At 37.1% G+C, this 15,268-nt stretch overlaps 1 protein-coding gene across 2 annotated transcripts; it reads left to right on the top strand.

The window, feature by feature from the left end:
- The first annotated feature begins 3,982 nt into the window (after positions 1-3,982).
- On the top strand, positions 3,983-8,786 carry LOC149541251 (uncharacterized). 2 transcript variants are annotated; one of them, XM_089802262.1, is made up of 8 exons: positions 3,983-4,058; positions 6,680-6,947; positions 7,041-7,161; positions 7,405-7,577; positions 7,733-7,813; positions 7,899-7,974; positions 8,077-8,169; positions 8,260-8,786. In XM_089802262.1, the coding sequence occupies exons 2-8, from the start codon at positions 6,714-6,716 to the stop codon at positions 8,412-8,414; spliced, it is 933 nt and encodes a 310-aa protein (XP_089658388.1). In that variant the 5' UTR covers positions 3,983-4,058; positions 6,680-6,713; the 3' UTR covers positions 8,415-8,786. The 2 variants fall into 2 exon arrangements, with proteins under 2 accessions (XP_089658388.1, XP_089658389.1); XM_089802263.1 differs by having other exon boundaries at positions 6,698-6,947.
- The last annotated feature ends 6,482 nt before the right edge of the window (positions 8,787-15,268 follow it).

Here is a 15,268-nt window from a genome sequence, read left to right on the forward strand (position 1 = left end):
AAGAAAGAAATGAGAAAGCAGCAAATATTATCATCAAATGACTACAAGACTATGGAGAACAAGAGAAAACAACGGATTTAGTTAAAGACTTCTTTAAAGACCAATTAGACTGGCATGGAACAACCATACAAGCACAAAGAATCAGAAAATGGATTAGAGGAGGCAAAGACAGACATGTTAGAGTGAAAATGAGGAATACAAGAGATAAAAACAGTATTTTCAGCAAGAGGAAGTTTCTTAGAGGCACACACATATATCTTGATGATGACCTCACCGTAACTCAGCAAGAAGAAAGGAGGAAGGAGTGGGAAAGAGTGAAAACAACGAGAGAAAACGACAAGTGGGTGTGGCTACAAAATGGCAAAGCCCAAATTAGCGACAAAATCACATGCAATAAATAAGAACTCGGGCCCACCCAGGAACATTTAACTATAGTTAGTTAGAACTGTAGAGGTTATCCTTGGAGAAGAAGACCTGGGTTAGGGCCGATAACTAAAGGTAATGACATCATTATGCTTACCAAGACACATGAGCATGATGGATGTAGGGTTCCAGATTTTGAAGGGTATAAGAAGGTATCACTGTGGAATGAGAAGATAGATAATGGTAAGAGGCATGGAGGCATCACTGTTCTAATAAAAGAAACTTGGAGCAGATTTGTAAACTTAGAGAAAGAAGATGTAAACAAGAAGTATATTTGGATTAAAATAACAGAGAATCAGATTACTACGAGCGTGGTTGTCTGTTACTTCGCCCCAAAAAGCTCAAAAATGTATAAAAAGCATAGATTGGATCGAGAAGACCCATTCGCTGCACTCAAAAAAGACATAGCAGCCTTTAGCTCTCTAAGGGAAATAATGATAATAGGGGATTTCAATGCTAGAACAGCAAACAACCAAACTCTCAATCTTAAGGAGAGCTACAATGAAAGCAAAAACCCAGTTTGGCTTGAAGAAGAAGGGACACAAAAATGGGAAAGATCTTCGTAGGATAGCATGGGAAAGATTAATCATTTTGGTGCTGAATTACTAAGTTTATGCTGCCTATATAACATGGTCATATGTAATGGTTTGGAAAAGTGGCCTAAATCAGGTGGAATCACATGCAAAAGATACAATGGATAAAGTGTTGTTGACTATGTAATATGCTTGCAAGAATATGTCGCAAAGATAATTAACTTTGTGATAGAGGACTGCCCCATGGAGCTAAAATCTAATCATAACCCCATTTTGATAAGGGTGGCCACTCACTTTAAAGATCAACATATTGTCCCAAAACCTTTACAAAGAGGAAGAGGATTCCGATCGACAAATTTTTAATGACACAAGAAAACCATGCTACTTTCCAAAACTCTCTTTTGCAGCTGTCTAGAGTTCTGGGAAACCATCCTGAGTCTGGTAAACAACATTTCATGGACAAGGATAATCTTGTTCTTACTATTATTAAAGCACTAGAGGAGTGTAAAAGATATAGGGCCACAAGAGAAGCCAAGAACACTTTTTCGGCTAATCCGTGGTTTGATGAAGAATGCAAAGTAGCAAAAAGAAATTGGAAAAAGAACATAAATAAAGAAAGTAGAAAGGAGTATGATCAGCTGATTAAAAAGAAGAAATGAGAGTATGTAAATAAGAGAAGAATCGAGTTGATTAATCTTGGTAAAAACAACCCCAAAAAATTTTGGAAAGAACTCCAGCAGAGAAAAACTTAGATAGAGAACAACATAACAGGAACCAAATGGCTGGAATATGCCAAGACTCTCTACGAGTGTGATCTAAGAGAACGTAGAACCATGAAAACAGAGACTACAAGGGAGTTATTTAGCGAAAAGGATATTATCCAAGGCATAAGGAGGTTAGCTGTCAGTAAAGCGCAAGATATAGATGGGCTTCAAGCTGAATTCTTAAAATGGGGTGTTGAAACCCTCACACCACACATCACTAAAATTTTCAACAGTGTCAATAGAGAAGGTTTCCCTGTAAAATGGACAAGTGTGGTGATCCCACTCCACAAAAGTGGAGATATAAATAATCCTTCTAATTACCAAACCATCATGATCAATCCACTTTTTGGCAAGTAATTTGGCAGCTTGGTAGAACAAAAAATCAGCAACTGGGCTAAAACAGAAGGCAAACGTGCAATAGGGCAAGCAGGCTTTAGACCGAAGCACTCTACTATAGATCATGGCATCACTCTTAGATACTTGATTGAGAAAGTTTGGGACACTCCGGAGAACGAGGCTTTTTGTTGTTTCGTGGACTTTAAAAAAGCATTCGACACAGTGCCACATAATAATTTATGAGATAGAATGGAAGAGTTGGAAGTTCCTAAAGAACTTAGGTCAGCAGTTTATAGATTATATGAGTAGGTCAAAGCTAAAATCAGAACGACAGAAGGGCTATCAGAAAATTTTGACAGTAACATCGGGGTTAAGCAAGGGTGTCCACTATCTCCAACATTATTTGAACTCTATATTGACAAGTTATAAGAGTGGATAAACAAGACCAATGGTGAGGGGGTGCAGGTAGCCCACTTTGTGATAAGATTGCTCTTATATGCAGATGATCTCATAATTCTTGCTAGAACAGCTAAAGGTTTGAAAGAGCACTTGACAGCACTAGAAAATTTTTGTCATGAAGTAGGAATGCAAGTTAACACTAATAAAACCAAAATTATGATCTTCTCGCTAAAGAAGAATAGGGGCATACAAGACGAGTTTCTATTGGAAAATAGCCCGCTTGAGATTGTGGAAGAGTACAAATACTTGGGCATCGATTTTCATAACAAACTCAATTGGGATACTTGCAGATCAAAAAGGATCCAAGGGGGCTAGAAGGCGTTATACTCTTTACAAAACAAGTGCAGGAATGCAAAATTATGGGATTGGACGACCATGAAAACTCTTTTTGGTTTGCTGGTCACTCTGGTTATTTTATACGAATGTGAAGTGTGGGGAGGTAGTATGTCCAAACAGAAATGGTAGCAAGTAGAAAGAATTCAAAAACACTTCATCACATGCAATCTTAAAGTCAAGACCATAGTTTCGTATGAGATCCTTTTGGCGGAGGTGGGTTCCTATCCATTAGAAGCCTTTGCTTTGGTCTGAATGATAAGCTACTTAAAGAAAACCCAAGGTCTAGAAACACATCGTTGGCCAAAGTTGATCATAGAGGAAAAATTTGTGAGGCAGAAAAGCACATGGATGAAGCAAAATGACAAATGGATGCGAAAATGGGATATCAACATCCACACTTGCCCGGATAACATTATAGAAATAAAAAAGTTTGTCAATGAAAAATTTCACAATATTTTATGGACAAGACACATAGGGCGGAAAAAATCCTATTACATTAAAGAATTTAATCCCACTTATAGTCATGATGAAAAGGCCTATATAAGAGCACCTATTAACTAGAAAGCAAAAATGTTGATGGCACAACTTAAAACTAGTTCACATTAGCTGCGATGTGAAACTGGTCGGTGGCAAGTTCCATAGGAAGAGTGGGCAGACAGAACATGTTTATTTTGTAATATGGGAATAGTTGAGACAGAGCAGCACTTTGTCAAGGACTGTCTGGCTTACAATGACATCAGATCTGGTTATACAAAAATATTGCAGAACAAGGACTTCAACTATTTATTCGAGGAAGATCAAGTGAAGAAAGCAGCGGATTTGATTACCAAACTTCGGAGAAGGAGAGACAAGTTATCCAAAACTTTACAACTAACTAGTTCCGCTCCTGACTCGGGAGGGTGATCGCACGGGTCCCATAGACTACTTTAGTCTCGTGGACGTTATTAAAATCTATCATATCATATCATGCAATTTGAATATTTTGTAAACGTCTCGTTTTATTAGACACGTGGCAGAAGCACCAATTGATCGTTTTGTAAAATCTAGAGCTTTCGGGAGGAGGAGAAAATTCCAGAGAACTCGTTCATAGCGCAAAGCCATAAATTCAAATCCCTGGCGGAGCATTAGTTTAGATCGTTTCGTGCATGGTTCGTCTGGTGCAGTCGATTGCAAAGGAAGACGTTCGTATATTTTGACATAGTTTCAAGTAAGGTTTATTTTCTAACATCAAGGATTCATTTTTACCGTTCTTGTTCGCTCAAAACTCAATGATCGAAGCTTTTTGTGGTCCAATGTAAATTATCTTTGTTTCTCTGTATGTTCTTGGATCGCATCGTTTTAGTTAATAATCAAGTTTTATTGGTAAGGTCTGTGATTAACTATGAACATATATCCTTGAGATTTTCAAACCTGATCTAAAATAATGGCATTTTGGTGTGCAATTTGTTTGTTGTGGATTGCGCATTTTGAAGCGGAATATTTTTCTGATGTTTTCCAACCGTATATTGTACATCTTTGGTGGGAAGAAGAGTGGGCTAATCCTAAGGATTTCTGGTGAAAATGCCAAGATTAGGGCTACACTCAAACCCTAGGTGTAACTGTTTTTTGAGGGCATCAGAAAACGATCTTCGGTTTAAGTGAAATTAAATTTGTTGACAGTGATATGAACTCTTTATCACGACCTGAGAGATGAAGTTTGAGCGTTCAAAACCAATAACAACAATAATCTACCAACTTTTGTTAAATAATCTTCAAAAGTTATTATGAATTGGAAACCCTTGTGTAGTTGAATAGGTAAATCTGAAAATTTTGTAAAGAAATACTAAATATTGGATGATGTCTTTTAGCTATGTAGTGAGCACTTAAGTTTTCGGCGTTTGTTTGTTTGTTCGTTCTTTTGGGGTCGGATTTAATCGTCTGACATAAATTAGGAAAGAACCTTAAAGTTGATAAGTAGGAGATAATTTTTACAACACAGTTAAAATCCTGATAGCAATATCACAACCTTAAAGTTGTTTTTTATAGGGAAACCTAATGAAGATGATACGGAAAATCTTGGAAATATTTTAACGTAATATTAAATGTTCGATGATGATTTAGCTAAGTTGTGTGCGCTTCTGGTAGAGACGTTTTCCCTCATGCACTTCTGTGTTTTCTGTTCATTTTTGGCAGTCATAAGCATCGGACTACATTTTTATGTGTTCTAGAATCTTCTGGCCACTATGTTTTGAGAAACCAGGTACATCTGAATGTAAATTGTAAGATCACAAAGTGGGCTTCTGGATTAGGAGGAGAGTATCTTAGCCTCAATCCTAACTGATACGCACACCCAGGTCTTGGGCCTTGAAAATTTACATTGTGATTCACCTGTTTGGAACCACACCTAAATTATAAAAGGATTGATCAGAAAATGGTCTGGTATCACAATTGTAGAGCATCTCAATAAACCTTGAGGTCCTAGATTCAAGAATTTATTGTTACCTGGGCCATGAAAAATTAAGATTTTCTGGCCGATTGAAGCATCTGGTGTGTTTAGGTAAAACCTATGTCTTTGCCTTTCTGGTAAGTTTAGGAATCTAGTAATATTTCTGGATAAAAATACTATTTCTTTGGGTATAGTTAAGCATTAGGAGTTCGTGGGCGTGGAAATGCTTTTGGTATTTTGGTAGATTCAGAATATGTGATTAATAGATTATTGTTTTTTTTTTTTTTTTAAACTCAATTGTGTTTTTTTTTTTGACACGTTTACTTCAAACCATACGTGATCTTTTAAACTTTGAGAGTTGCTTGTAGATTTATGAACCCGATCAGTTTTTATTAGAAGGCTTGTAGACTTATGCAACTGATTATTTGTGACAAGTATTTATTGTAGATGTATGTGCACTTGATATTTGAAGGCGATTCTTACCTTTCAGGGCCCAGTGTGGTGCAGCTATTCATTCAACAATTTTATGGAGAATACTGAGGGTTTTGATCGTAGTGTTAATTTCTAGCATATTTTTAGCTTTTGGGCTCATCTGGTGATTGTAAGACGAGTTTTGAGAGTTATTGTACTAAGATTCAACGCATAAGCTTGTGAGGATAGGTTGAGTTTTGAGCCTTCACCTTAACTGATGATTTTAAGCCCATTTAGAGAGTTTTGGATTGGTACTCACCTCTAAGAGCACTGAAGATGGTCGTGGGTTTTTGAAGTTTAATTGGACTTATGCATCTGATGATAGTGTAATAAGTGGTATGCAGAACGGGATATGGCTATCCAGTACTATGATATACAAATAAATAAATTATCTTCGTACAACATTACTGGTGCGTTGGTGCATCCTAGGAGCTGGGTGGTCTTTTCTACGGAATGTAGCTATCTGACTTCTAGAGTACACCAATACGTATTTTATCTTCATACACCATTACTTATGCATTGGTGTGTCTGAGCACAATCCACCCATTTCCAGCACAATGTGTTGGATAGAATTGGTGATATGCTAAAGGCTAAATGGCATGACGTTTTAAATAGACCTTTGTTTATAGAAGCACTGTCAGATGGTTTCGTAAGGTTAATGTTTCTAATGCTGTGTGTCTGATAGAAAAATCTTATGATGTTTTGACTTTTTTTGTCTTGGTAGAATTGAGCAAGAAAATGAGGTTTGCAAGGTGTATTTCCTGTGTTCTAGGGTCACTAGGTTTACAATGTTTGTCCATTTCCTACAGTACTTTTTGAGATATGAACGTGTTTTTAAACGATATAAATTTATAATTTATTCTCTTCTGCATTAGTATTTTTTTTTGCTTCTCTGCACAATTTGTTTTTCCTAAGCTCATTTTATATGACAGGCACTTAATACGTGTTAGGTGAAAGATAAGGAAGATGCAGGGAGCCAGAAGGAATAACAGAGAAATTTCTACTTCATCTGATCCTTTTGGTTTTGGGAGTGGAGGGAGTCTTTTCTCTAATTTTTTTGATCGGGATCCTTTCAATGATCCTTTCTTCACACGGCCTTTTGGAAGCTCTTTTGGCAGCATTTTTGACTCGGACAGATTCTTTAGCGATCCATTTGGTGAACGGAGTGCATTTAATCAGCATCATTTCCCACCACAGCAGGTGCCTGCCTTTATTCGATTTGTTGTTTCTTTCATCGTTAGAGCTTCTTGTATTTTAGTTATTGAAGAAACTAATAAATTATGAGTGCTGCAGTCTAGTCGAAGGGGTCCTGTGATTGAAGAATTGCCTGAGGACCATGAAGATGCATCTGGCAAAAAACAGCAGTCAAATCAGGATCCTATTATAGAAGACCCAGATGACGATTGTGATCAAGGTAAGAAATATTTGGAACCGTTACGTAGGGTTTTATCAAGCTTTATGATTTATCATGTCATTCAAAGTAGGGTATACAATTTGAAGAACTAACTAGGTAAATAGAAAGAAATATGAGTTGGGAGCATGAATAACCCTATTCACAAATTAGGCATTTGCTTGGCTATGAAAATCTAGAGGAAAAAATAATCTTTTGATACACTACCAGAGTGTAATTTGCCGGATGTTGTGGTCTTTGTTACAGAACAGAGAACGCAGATGCAAAGTAGGTGGAATGGATACCAGGAAAACATTAATACCTATGGGAGTCGCGCTCCTTCCCAAAGTTTCACATTTCAGAGCTCCTCTGTTAGCTACGGAGGACCAAATGGGATGTACTACACAACCTCAACAACCAGGAGAGCTGGATCTGATGGGGTATGTATTAGCGCCCTCAAAATGACCAGAAACTGTATAAAACATTTTTAGGAACACCCTGAAAATGAGCAGAAACTTTATAAAAACATTTAGAGATTTTTGTTCGGGAAAACACCTAAAAGGTTTCTGAGCATATTTTTTAATACTTGTTGCAGGTGATTGAAGAAGAACACAGAGAAGCAGATTCCACAACTGGTAAAGCATCGCATAGATTATCCAGAGGAATGCAAGATAAGGTCAGTATTGACATTGTTTTTATTCTGTATTTATGATTTTCAAAAGGCTGGTACGGGGGATTGATATGGAGATACGTTTATGCAGGGCCATTCTTTGACCAGGAAACTAAACACTGATGGAAAGATAGACACCATGGAAACATTACATAATCTGAATGAAGGCAAGCCATTAAAATTCCTGTAAAGATATTTTCAGCATACATTTAGCTATGGATGAGAATGCTTAGTGTACAGCATGATTATTAACATATTAACAATTACAGATGAGATTGCACAATTCAATGAAGACTGGGAGAGAAAAGCTGATAAATCTCTTCCTGGATGGAAGAAAACTCATGCTGGCATGCTTGATGGAGGTATGATTTGCTATTAAAATTTAAGGTGAACGCTTTATAACATTTCTTGAAATGCGCGTTTGATATCATCGAATCTTTCTTGCCATGTAGGAAGGAAGACAACTTCAGCTATGAGGCCTAGTCTACCTTCAAATGAGCCAAGTATAAACAAGGAGAAAGATTACAATGCTGCAAACGGGAAGAAAACCGAGGGACTATCCCAGAAGGGTAGAAGATGGTTTGGACAAAGAAAGGATCGAGGTTAATTTTGACCATCATAACTCCATCATCACCTTGTAAGCACCTGCACCAGAAAGAATAAAGAAAGCTTGATTACTTAATATTGACACTATTTTGTAGTGTCCTACCTATTTTGTAAAGAATTAACTGTCAAAACCATCGCAATAGGAAGATGTTATCAGTGAGTGTTCTATTCAAAACCAGCAGATTAGGAAGAAGTTATCAGTGTGTGTTCTGTGTCAAGGAGTCTCCATCATCGTTAGCTTTTAGGTTCAGCTTTACAATCTAATGGTGAACTGTCATAGACTCGATTATTTTAGAAAGAGGCCGTGATTTGTAATTCTGGAGATATAAATGGCTCTATAAATTGAATTAAATGATGAATTTATTTCTTAAAATGCTGTTTGCCATGAGAATGATATCAGTATTTAAAGTTTCAAATTTGTAATTTTGTAGTCTGCATTTTGAAAGGCGAGTAATTTTTTTGTTTTACTTTTGTGAATACGAAGGGACTATTTTTTTTAAAAGAGAGGCAAATGATGGATATTGGTAAATTAAAGGAAATAACAGATTAAGTGGAATAAGAATGGAGAATATTAATAAAATTACTATTGTAATATTATATTTTGAATATAATACAATTGATAAGTAGGAGATGATTTCCACAATTGATAAGTATGAGAATGATATCAGTATGAGAATGATTTCCACAATTGATAAGTATGAGAATGATATCAGTATTTAAAGTTTCAAATTTGTAATTTTGTAGTCTGCATTTTGAAAGGCGAGTAATTTTTTTGTTTTACTTTTGTGAATACGAAGGGACTATTTTTTTTAAAAGAGAGGCAAATGATGGATATTGGTAAATTAAAGGAAATAACAGATTAAGTGGAATAAGAATGGAGAATATTAATAAAATTACTATTGTAATATTATATTTTGGCTATAATACAATTGATAGTCATATATATATTGTTATTTTCGAAGTTACTTCAAGAGGTGTCTTTTGAATGAAAACTTAAATGAAATCAAAATAAATAATGCTCAAATTAAATAATTATATTTAATCAATCAAAATAATTGAATTTTAAAATATTTAATTGTTAATTTATTAAGCCGAGAGGTTTCTACAATTAAATCTAATTACATCACTTAAGTAATCTTATTTAGTCATCTCCAAAGATATCATTAATTAAGTGTTTAATATTTAATTAATCTATTGTCATCCCATAGTTAATTAGTTAATTTAATTAATTATAGTCTAATTGATAAAATCAAATGATTATCCAAAATCAATTTATCAATTAAATCCATATTTTTTTATTAAATTGAATAAATTCTCAAATCCATTCAATTTAATTCTATACTCTTATTTTGTTAAATAAATCATTTAATAAAATATCTAAAATCTTAAAAGCCTCTCTAAACCCTATCTTAACCTTTAATCCAACCCATTCACACATACTAACTTCACTTAGTCACCTAACCCACCCATCCCATCAAATGTAAGCCACTTGCCTCCTAATCGCTCTTTAATCCAAGTCTAATTCTCAATCTAACCATGTGCACAACTTTAATCCTAGATTAAGAATTCTTAACCCAAGCCAAAGTCAAGACTTCCACCCACCTCCCATTTTAATATTCAAACAAAGATTTTATCCTCCATTTTAATATTCAAACAAAGACTTCACCAACCATTTTAATATCCAAAATCAAGACTTCCATCCGCCTCTCATTTTATTACCCTCCATTTTAATATTCAAATAAAGACTTAACATCCTCTTTTAATATATTCAAATAAAGACTTAACCTACCTCATTAAATTCCAAACCACTTGCTTCTTAATCTCTTCCTAAGCTAAGCCTATTCTCTTCCTTAAGCATGTGCACAATTTTAACCAAGGGTTAAGAAAGTCTTAAACCATCCCAAAGTCAAAGTTTCATCCTTAAAGTCTTGAATTCCTATATATGACTTAAAGGCTCTTTAAAGCTTTTTACACCTACTTTCCATACTCATCCTCCCTTTCTTCCCTCATAACTCCCTCTAACCACCTATCTTGACCATCTTCCTTATCCAATCCCTTTGTGACACTTGTCACAAGGCTAGAGCTTTGAAGAAGTACAATCCATGTGCTATTTTTTCTTTGCATCCTAGGTCTCCTTAACCAATTCCCCTTCCTTGCATCCTAACCCTCCATCTCACTACCCCTTAGCCTATAAATGAAACCCTCTCACTTCACAAATATCATCCACTTCTATGCTAATGTTATGATATTTTGAGAGCGTAAGGACTAACAAAATACCATCATAATGGCAAAATCTATCCACAAATCTATTTTGAATCATATCCTCCATTGAAGATTGAGCAAAGCCATTGAGCACACATCTCATCTTATGGACACATCTACGCATCAAAGGGAAGATTGCTCGGTTTAAGAGGTTTGCACGTTCTTAAGCTACTTTGGTACTTTAATTCTCTTTTGTCTAATCATATATGTGAGTTAAAATCTATTGTTTTGAATGTTTTGATTCTTCATTATATTCCTTTAAGCACTAGTTTTACTGCTCTACAGTAGTAATCTTTAATGTAAACATTTTCCATTTTGAAACAAAAATTGACATTCATTTACATGTCACAAAAATAAAATAGAAATAAAATAGAATGTTAGTAGTTATATAGATTAAATAAAATAAAAATAAATTCAAAACATTTATTACCATTGTTTATTTTATCTTTATGATTTTTTGGATTGATTGTCTAAATTTTTAATTTGATTTGTTTTGATTTTCTAGTTAGTTTTTTGGATCTCGTTTCCGCTTGAGATCAGCTATTCAGCCTTGGATCAGTAAAAGGTTGGGTTCCCTTGCCATGCTCGAGAGACAGTGCTTCAAACACCATTTTCAGGATACATTGTCTAAGCTATCCCTCTTGGATTCCTTAGTAAGACCCACAGTGCTCTATGGTTCGATGGTTTGGGGTCCTTCTCTTTGTTAGGAACCTGTGTGTTCCTTCTGTTTATTTTGTTAGAGTAGAGTTGTTGGACGCATATGCTTTGTAAGTCGTCCCGTGAGTTTATTTTATTATCCCACATGCATAGGTAGTATTACTTTTCTAGATCGTACCCAGTATATAAGAATAGGTTGAGGCCCTTGATGGGCACGGACGAATTTATTGTATTGAGCTTGCTCAAAGGAGGTTACCCCCTCGAAGTGGCCTGCGATCAGTAGATTTATTCTGAGTTCTGCTATCACTTTGTATTCTGTTATTTCGAGCATTCTCACGATATTGCTATAAGGAGGTTCTTCTCATCTGGTATCAGAGCACTTTCTTGGGCTCGCTGGGTGGAAATTACATCAAATTTTTTTCTGTCGTGGCCTTCAGGTTCCTCTCACTTCTAATATCTCTTGTTATTGCAATAACTATCTAAGTTGACTCTTCAGCAAAAAAAAAAAAAAAAAAAAAAGAGTAAAAATTTTTCTGTTTTTTAGTCGTAGCTTCCTTGTTTGCTTTCTGTTTCTGCTCATACTTCCGCAGAACGTCTGCAATATCATTTCGCATTCTTCCTTCCTTGGCGACCCAACCCCAAATTTTACATATCAAAGCCCTAAATCCCTCATTTATCTAATTTTAGGGTTTGCCCTATCTTTTTCACCTCTCATCCAATCGCCACCAAACTGAGCCACAAGATTCAATTCCTCATTTTGCTCCCTTATCCCTCTTGGACCGTTCGCCTCATTTCGCCTCCCTACCCTTGACACCCTCATTTTTCTTTTTCCCTTGTCCCCAGATAGTCTCCCACCACCCGTCGAACACCCATTTCCTATATGAGTTTTACCCAAATCCAAGTTTGCCGTAACTAAAAAAGTTTTTGTTTCTCATCTTCTACCCATTTCAAAAAAAAAAAAAAAAAAAAAAAAAAAAAAAAACCTTGTTTTATGGTTGTTACGCGTACAGGAGCAAAAATCATGGAAGAGGAAATTGCATCCCTCAAAACCAGACTTCAAGATCTGGATGACAAAATTCTGGGTCTTAACTTTCAGCAGTCAGCCATGAGCCGAAACCATTCAGGAGATACTGGGTCCTCTTCTGGCAATTTCCGTGGACCAAAGCTTGATTTTCCACGCTTCGATGGTTCTGATCCGACTGGATGGATCTATAGGGCAGAGCAGTATTTCAGCTTGCATAATACTTTGGATAACCACAAAGTCTCCCTTGCATCTTTTCATTTGGAACATGAAGCTCTTCAATGGTTCCGTTGGTACATCAAGGCTAATGTAGGCCCAACGTGGAGCGAATTGTGCACCCTCATTTTGGAGCGCTTTGGCCCTAGTTCCTTTGATGATTTCACAGGAGCACTCACTAAACTGCGTCAAACAGGCACTGTCAGAGAATACCAGACAGAGTTTGAAAAATTAGCTAATCACACAGAGGGCTTGTCTGATGAATTCTTCCGTAGTTGTTTTGTCAGTGGTCTGAAGGATGCACTTCGCTCAGAAGTCAAAATGTTTCGACCTACTACAATGATGGAAGCCCTTGGGTTGGCTAAGTTAGCGGAAGACAAGATTAGTGCTCTACAACGCTCCAGATCTAATTTTGTTCCATTCAGAAATACAGGTTCTCACAACCCTCCAGTCATACCAGCTCCTAGAACTACTCCGATCAAGCACTTGTCTGAAACAGAGATGCGAGTTAGGCGAGACAAAGGGCTTTGTTATAATTGTGATGAGAAATGGTCTCGGGGCCATAGATGTGTTCAGCAAAAGCTCTATCTCTTGGATGTGGATTCTCCACCGGAACTGGAAGAATATGTAGCTGCAGAAGATTGGTTCAGTTGCTTATAAACTGGAACTTCCTCCTTCTTCCCGCATTCATCCAGTTTTTCATGTTTCTTGTCTAAAGAAAGTTCTGGGTACCACTGTCAGAGCACAAACTACTCTCCCTGAAATGGATACGGAAGGATCCATTATCCTGGAGCCGGTGGCAATCATTGACCAGCGCACTCGCCAGCTTCGCTCTCGCTCCATCTCTGAGGTCTTGATTCAGTGGCATGGCATGCAACCAGAGGATGCTACCTGGGAACCCCTTCTTCAGATTCAACAACAATTTCCACACCTTAAGCTTTGAGGACAAAGCTTTTTTCTAAGGGAGAGGGGATGTTAGGAACCTGTGTGTTCCTTCTGTTTATTTTGTTAGAGTAGAGTTGTTGGACGCATATGCTTTGTAAGTCGTCCCGTGAGTTTATTTTATTATCCCACATGCATAGGTAGTATTACTTTTCTAGATCGTACCCAGTATATAAGAATAGGTTGAGGCCCTTGATGGGCACAGACGAATTTATTGTATTGAGCTTGCTCAAAGGAGGTTACCCCCTCGAAGTGGCCTGCGATCAGTAGATTTATTCTGAGTTCTGCTATCACTTTGTATTCTGTTATTTCGAGCATTCTCACGATATTGCTATAAGGAGGTTCTTCTCACTCTTTTAGACTTGGATTGGGCCATGATCGAGCGTACCCAGATTATGCTCCTCCGTCGGATTATCAGATGTCATGGTTCTACCCCCCACAGTATTATTTTGGCCAAGTTCGGTGTTCACCCATTCAGACTTGCAACCATTTTTGACTTGATCTGGTTTCTCCACCGTCTTCATGGCTTTGCTGACTCGGAGGAAGGCCAACACAGATACCCTTATTTAGCCTACTGCTTGTCAATTGCTATTGCTAACGCCGATCCTACCACTAGAGCCTGCGGTTGGTATGCTCAGGCTACTATCCTACTGAGTTCAGTGGTGATCGACATTGATCATCTTCCTCCCTACCAGTTCTCATTAGATGCCCCTGCTCATCTACTCCCTTCTCGGCAAGAGTTGAACGGGCATGTCAGACTTGACATTTACAGGAAGTATATCACACAAACCTGGGTGGATCCTCCAGGGGGACTACGTCAAAGGATGGCTTTCTATGCTGAGCACTTCTTAGTTATCCGAGATGGGATTATTGTACGCCATGAGTACTTACATAGATACTGGACTCACGCCCTACGTATCTCCCTTGGCTCCTTTAGGGTGGGCTCACACAAACTCCGGATTCAGGTCGATCACCATATTGCTAGAGAGGATCGGGTGTGTAGACTTTGTACCTTAGCAGAAGCAGAATCTGAGATTCATTTTCTTTTCAGATGCCCCATATACTACAAGATTAGAGGGAGATTTTATTGTCTGTTTAGAGACTGCAGATCCCTCTCGAATTTTTTCAGGTACACCGAGCAACGTTGCATTGCACTCTATCTCCGCAAGTCCTTACAGCTTCGTGACCATACTTTACAGCTTTCATTTCCCAGGAGTCAGACCTAGGCACAGCTTATTACGACCTTCTTCTCACCCTTAACTCCAGCTCGGGGTGTGAAGCGACCATACAATTTCCCTAACACGGGTTGTTCCAGATTGATGAGACCCCGCAGGGGACCTTTTTGCCAGCGACACTCCTCTCGTGGCACTCAGCTTCATCACAGGGCTTCTGGTAACTGCACAGATCAGTCACTGTTGGACTTTTTTCTTGTGAAGACGGATACCTAATCTTTTTCGTGATGTTTCCTACTTTCTTCTTCTTTTGTTGTGCTTGTTCTTTTTTGGACACCGTTTGGTGCTCCGTTTGTTTGTTTTTTCCTTGTGAGCTTCCAGTCCCATAGACCCACGTTGTGGTCTTTTGTTGGAGATTAATAAATTTATCTTATCTTTATCTTATCTTGTCTTATCTTTATCTAGTCTTATAAAACTAAAAAAGAATTTTAAAATTTAAGATTTCTATGTATTTTTTTTGATAGATTTAAGATTTATATGTATTAATATTAAAGGATAGTATATATAAAATAAATACAAGAATTT

Source organism: Cupressus sempervirens, chromosome 9 (genome assembly GCF_028749045.1).
Source record: "Cupressus sempervirens isolate cs-2001-9-10 chromosome 9, ASM2874904v1, whole genome shotgun sequence".
Lineage (NCBI taxonomy): Eukaryota > Viridiplantae > Streptophyta > Pinopsida > Cupressales > Cupressaceae > Cupressus > Cupressus sempervirens.

What these genes read in the sequence shown, in the direction of transcription:
- LOC149541251 (XM_089802262.1), top strand. Translation starts at nt 6,714, where the DNA reads ATGCAGGGAGCCAGAAGGAATAACAGAGAAATTTCTACTTCATCTGAT. An exon ending in ATCATTTCCCACCACAGCAG is followed by an intron (nt 6,948 to 7,040) that starts GTGCCTGCCTTT and finishes TGAGTGCTGCAG; the next exon opens with TCTAGTCGAAGGGGTCCTGT. An exon ending in AGATGACGATTGTGATCAAG is followed by an intron (nt 7,162 to 7,404) that starts GTAAGAAATATT and finishes TCTTTGTTACAG; the next exon opens with AACAGAGAACGCAGATGCAA.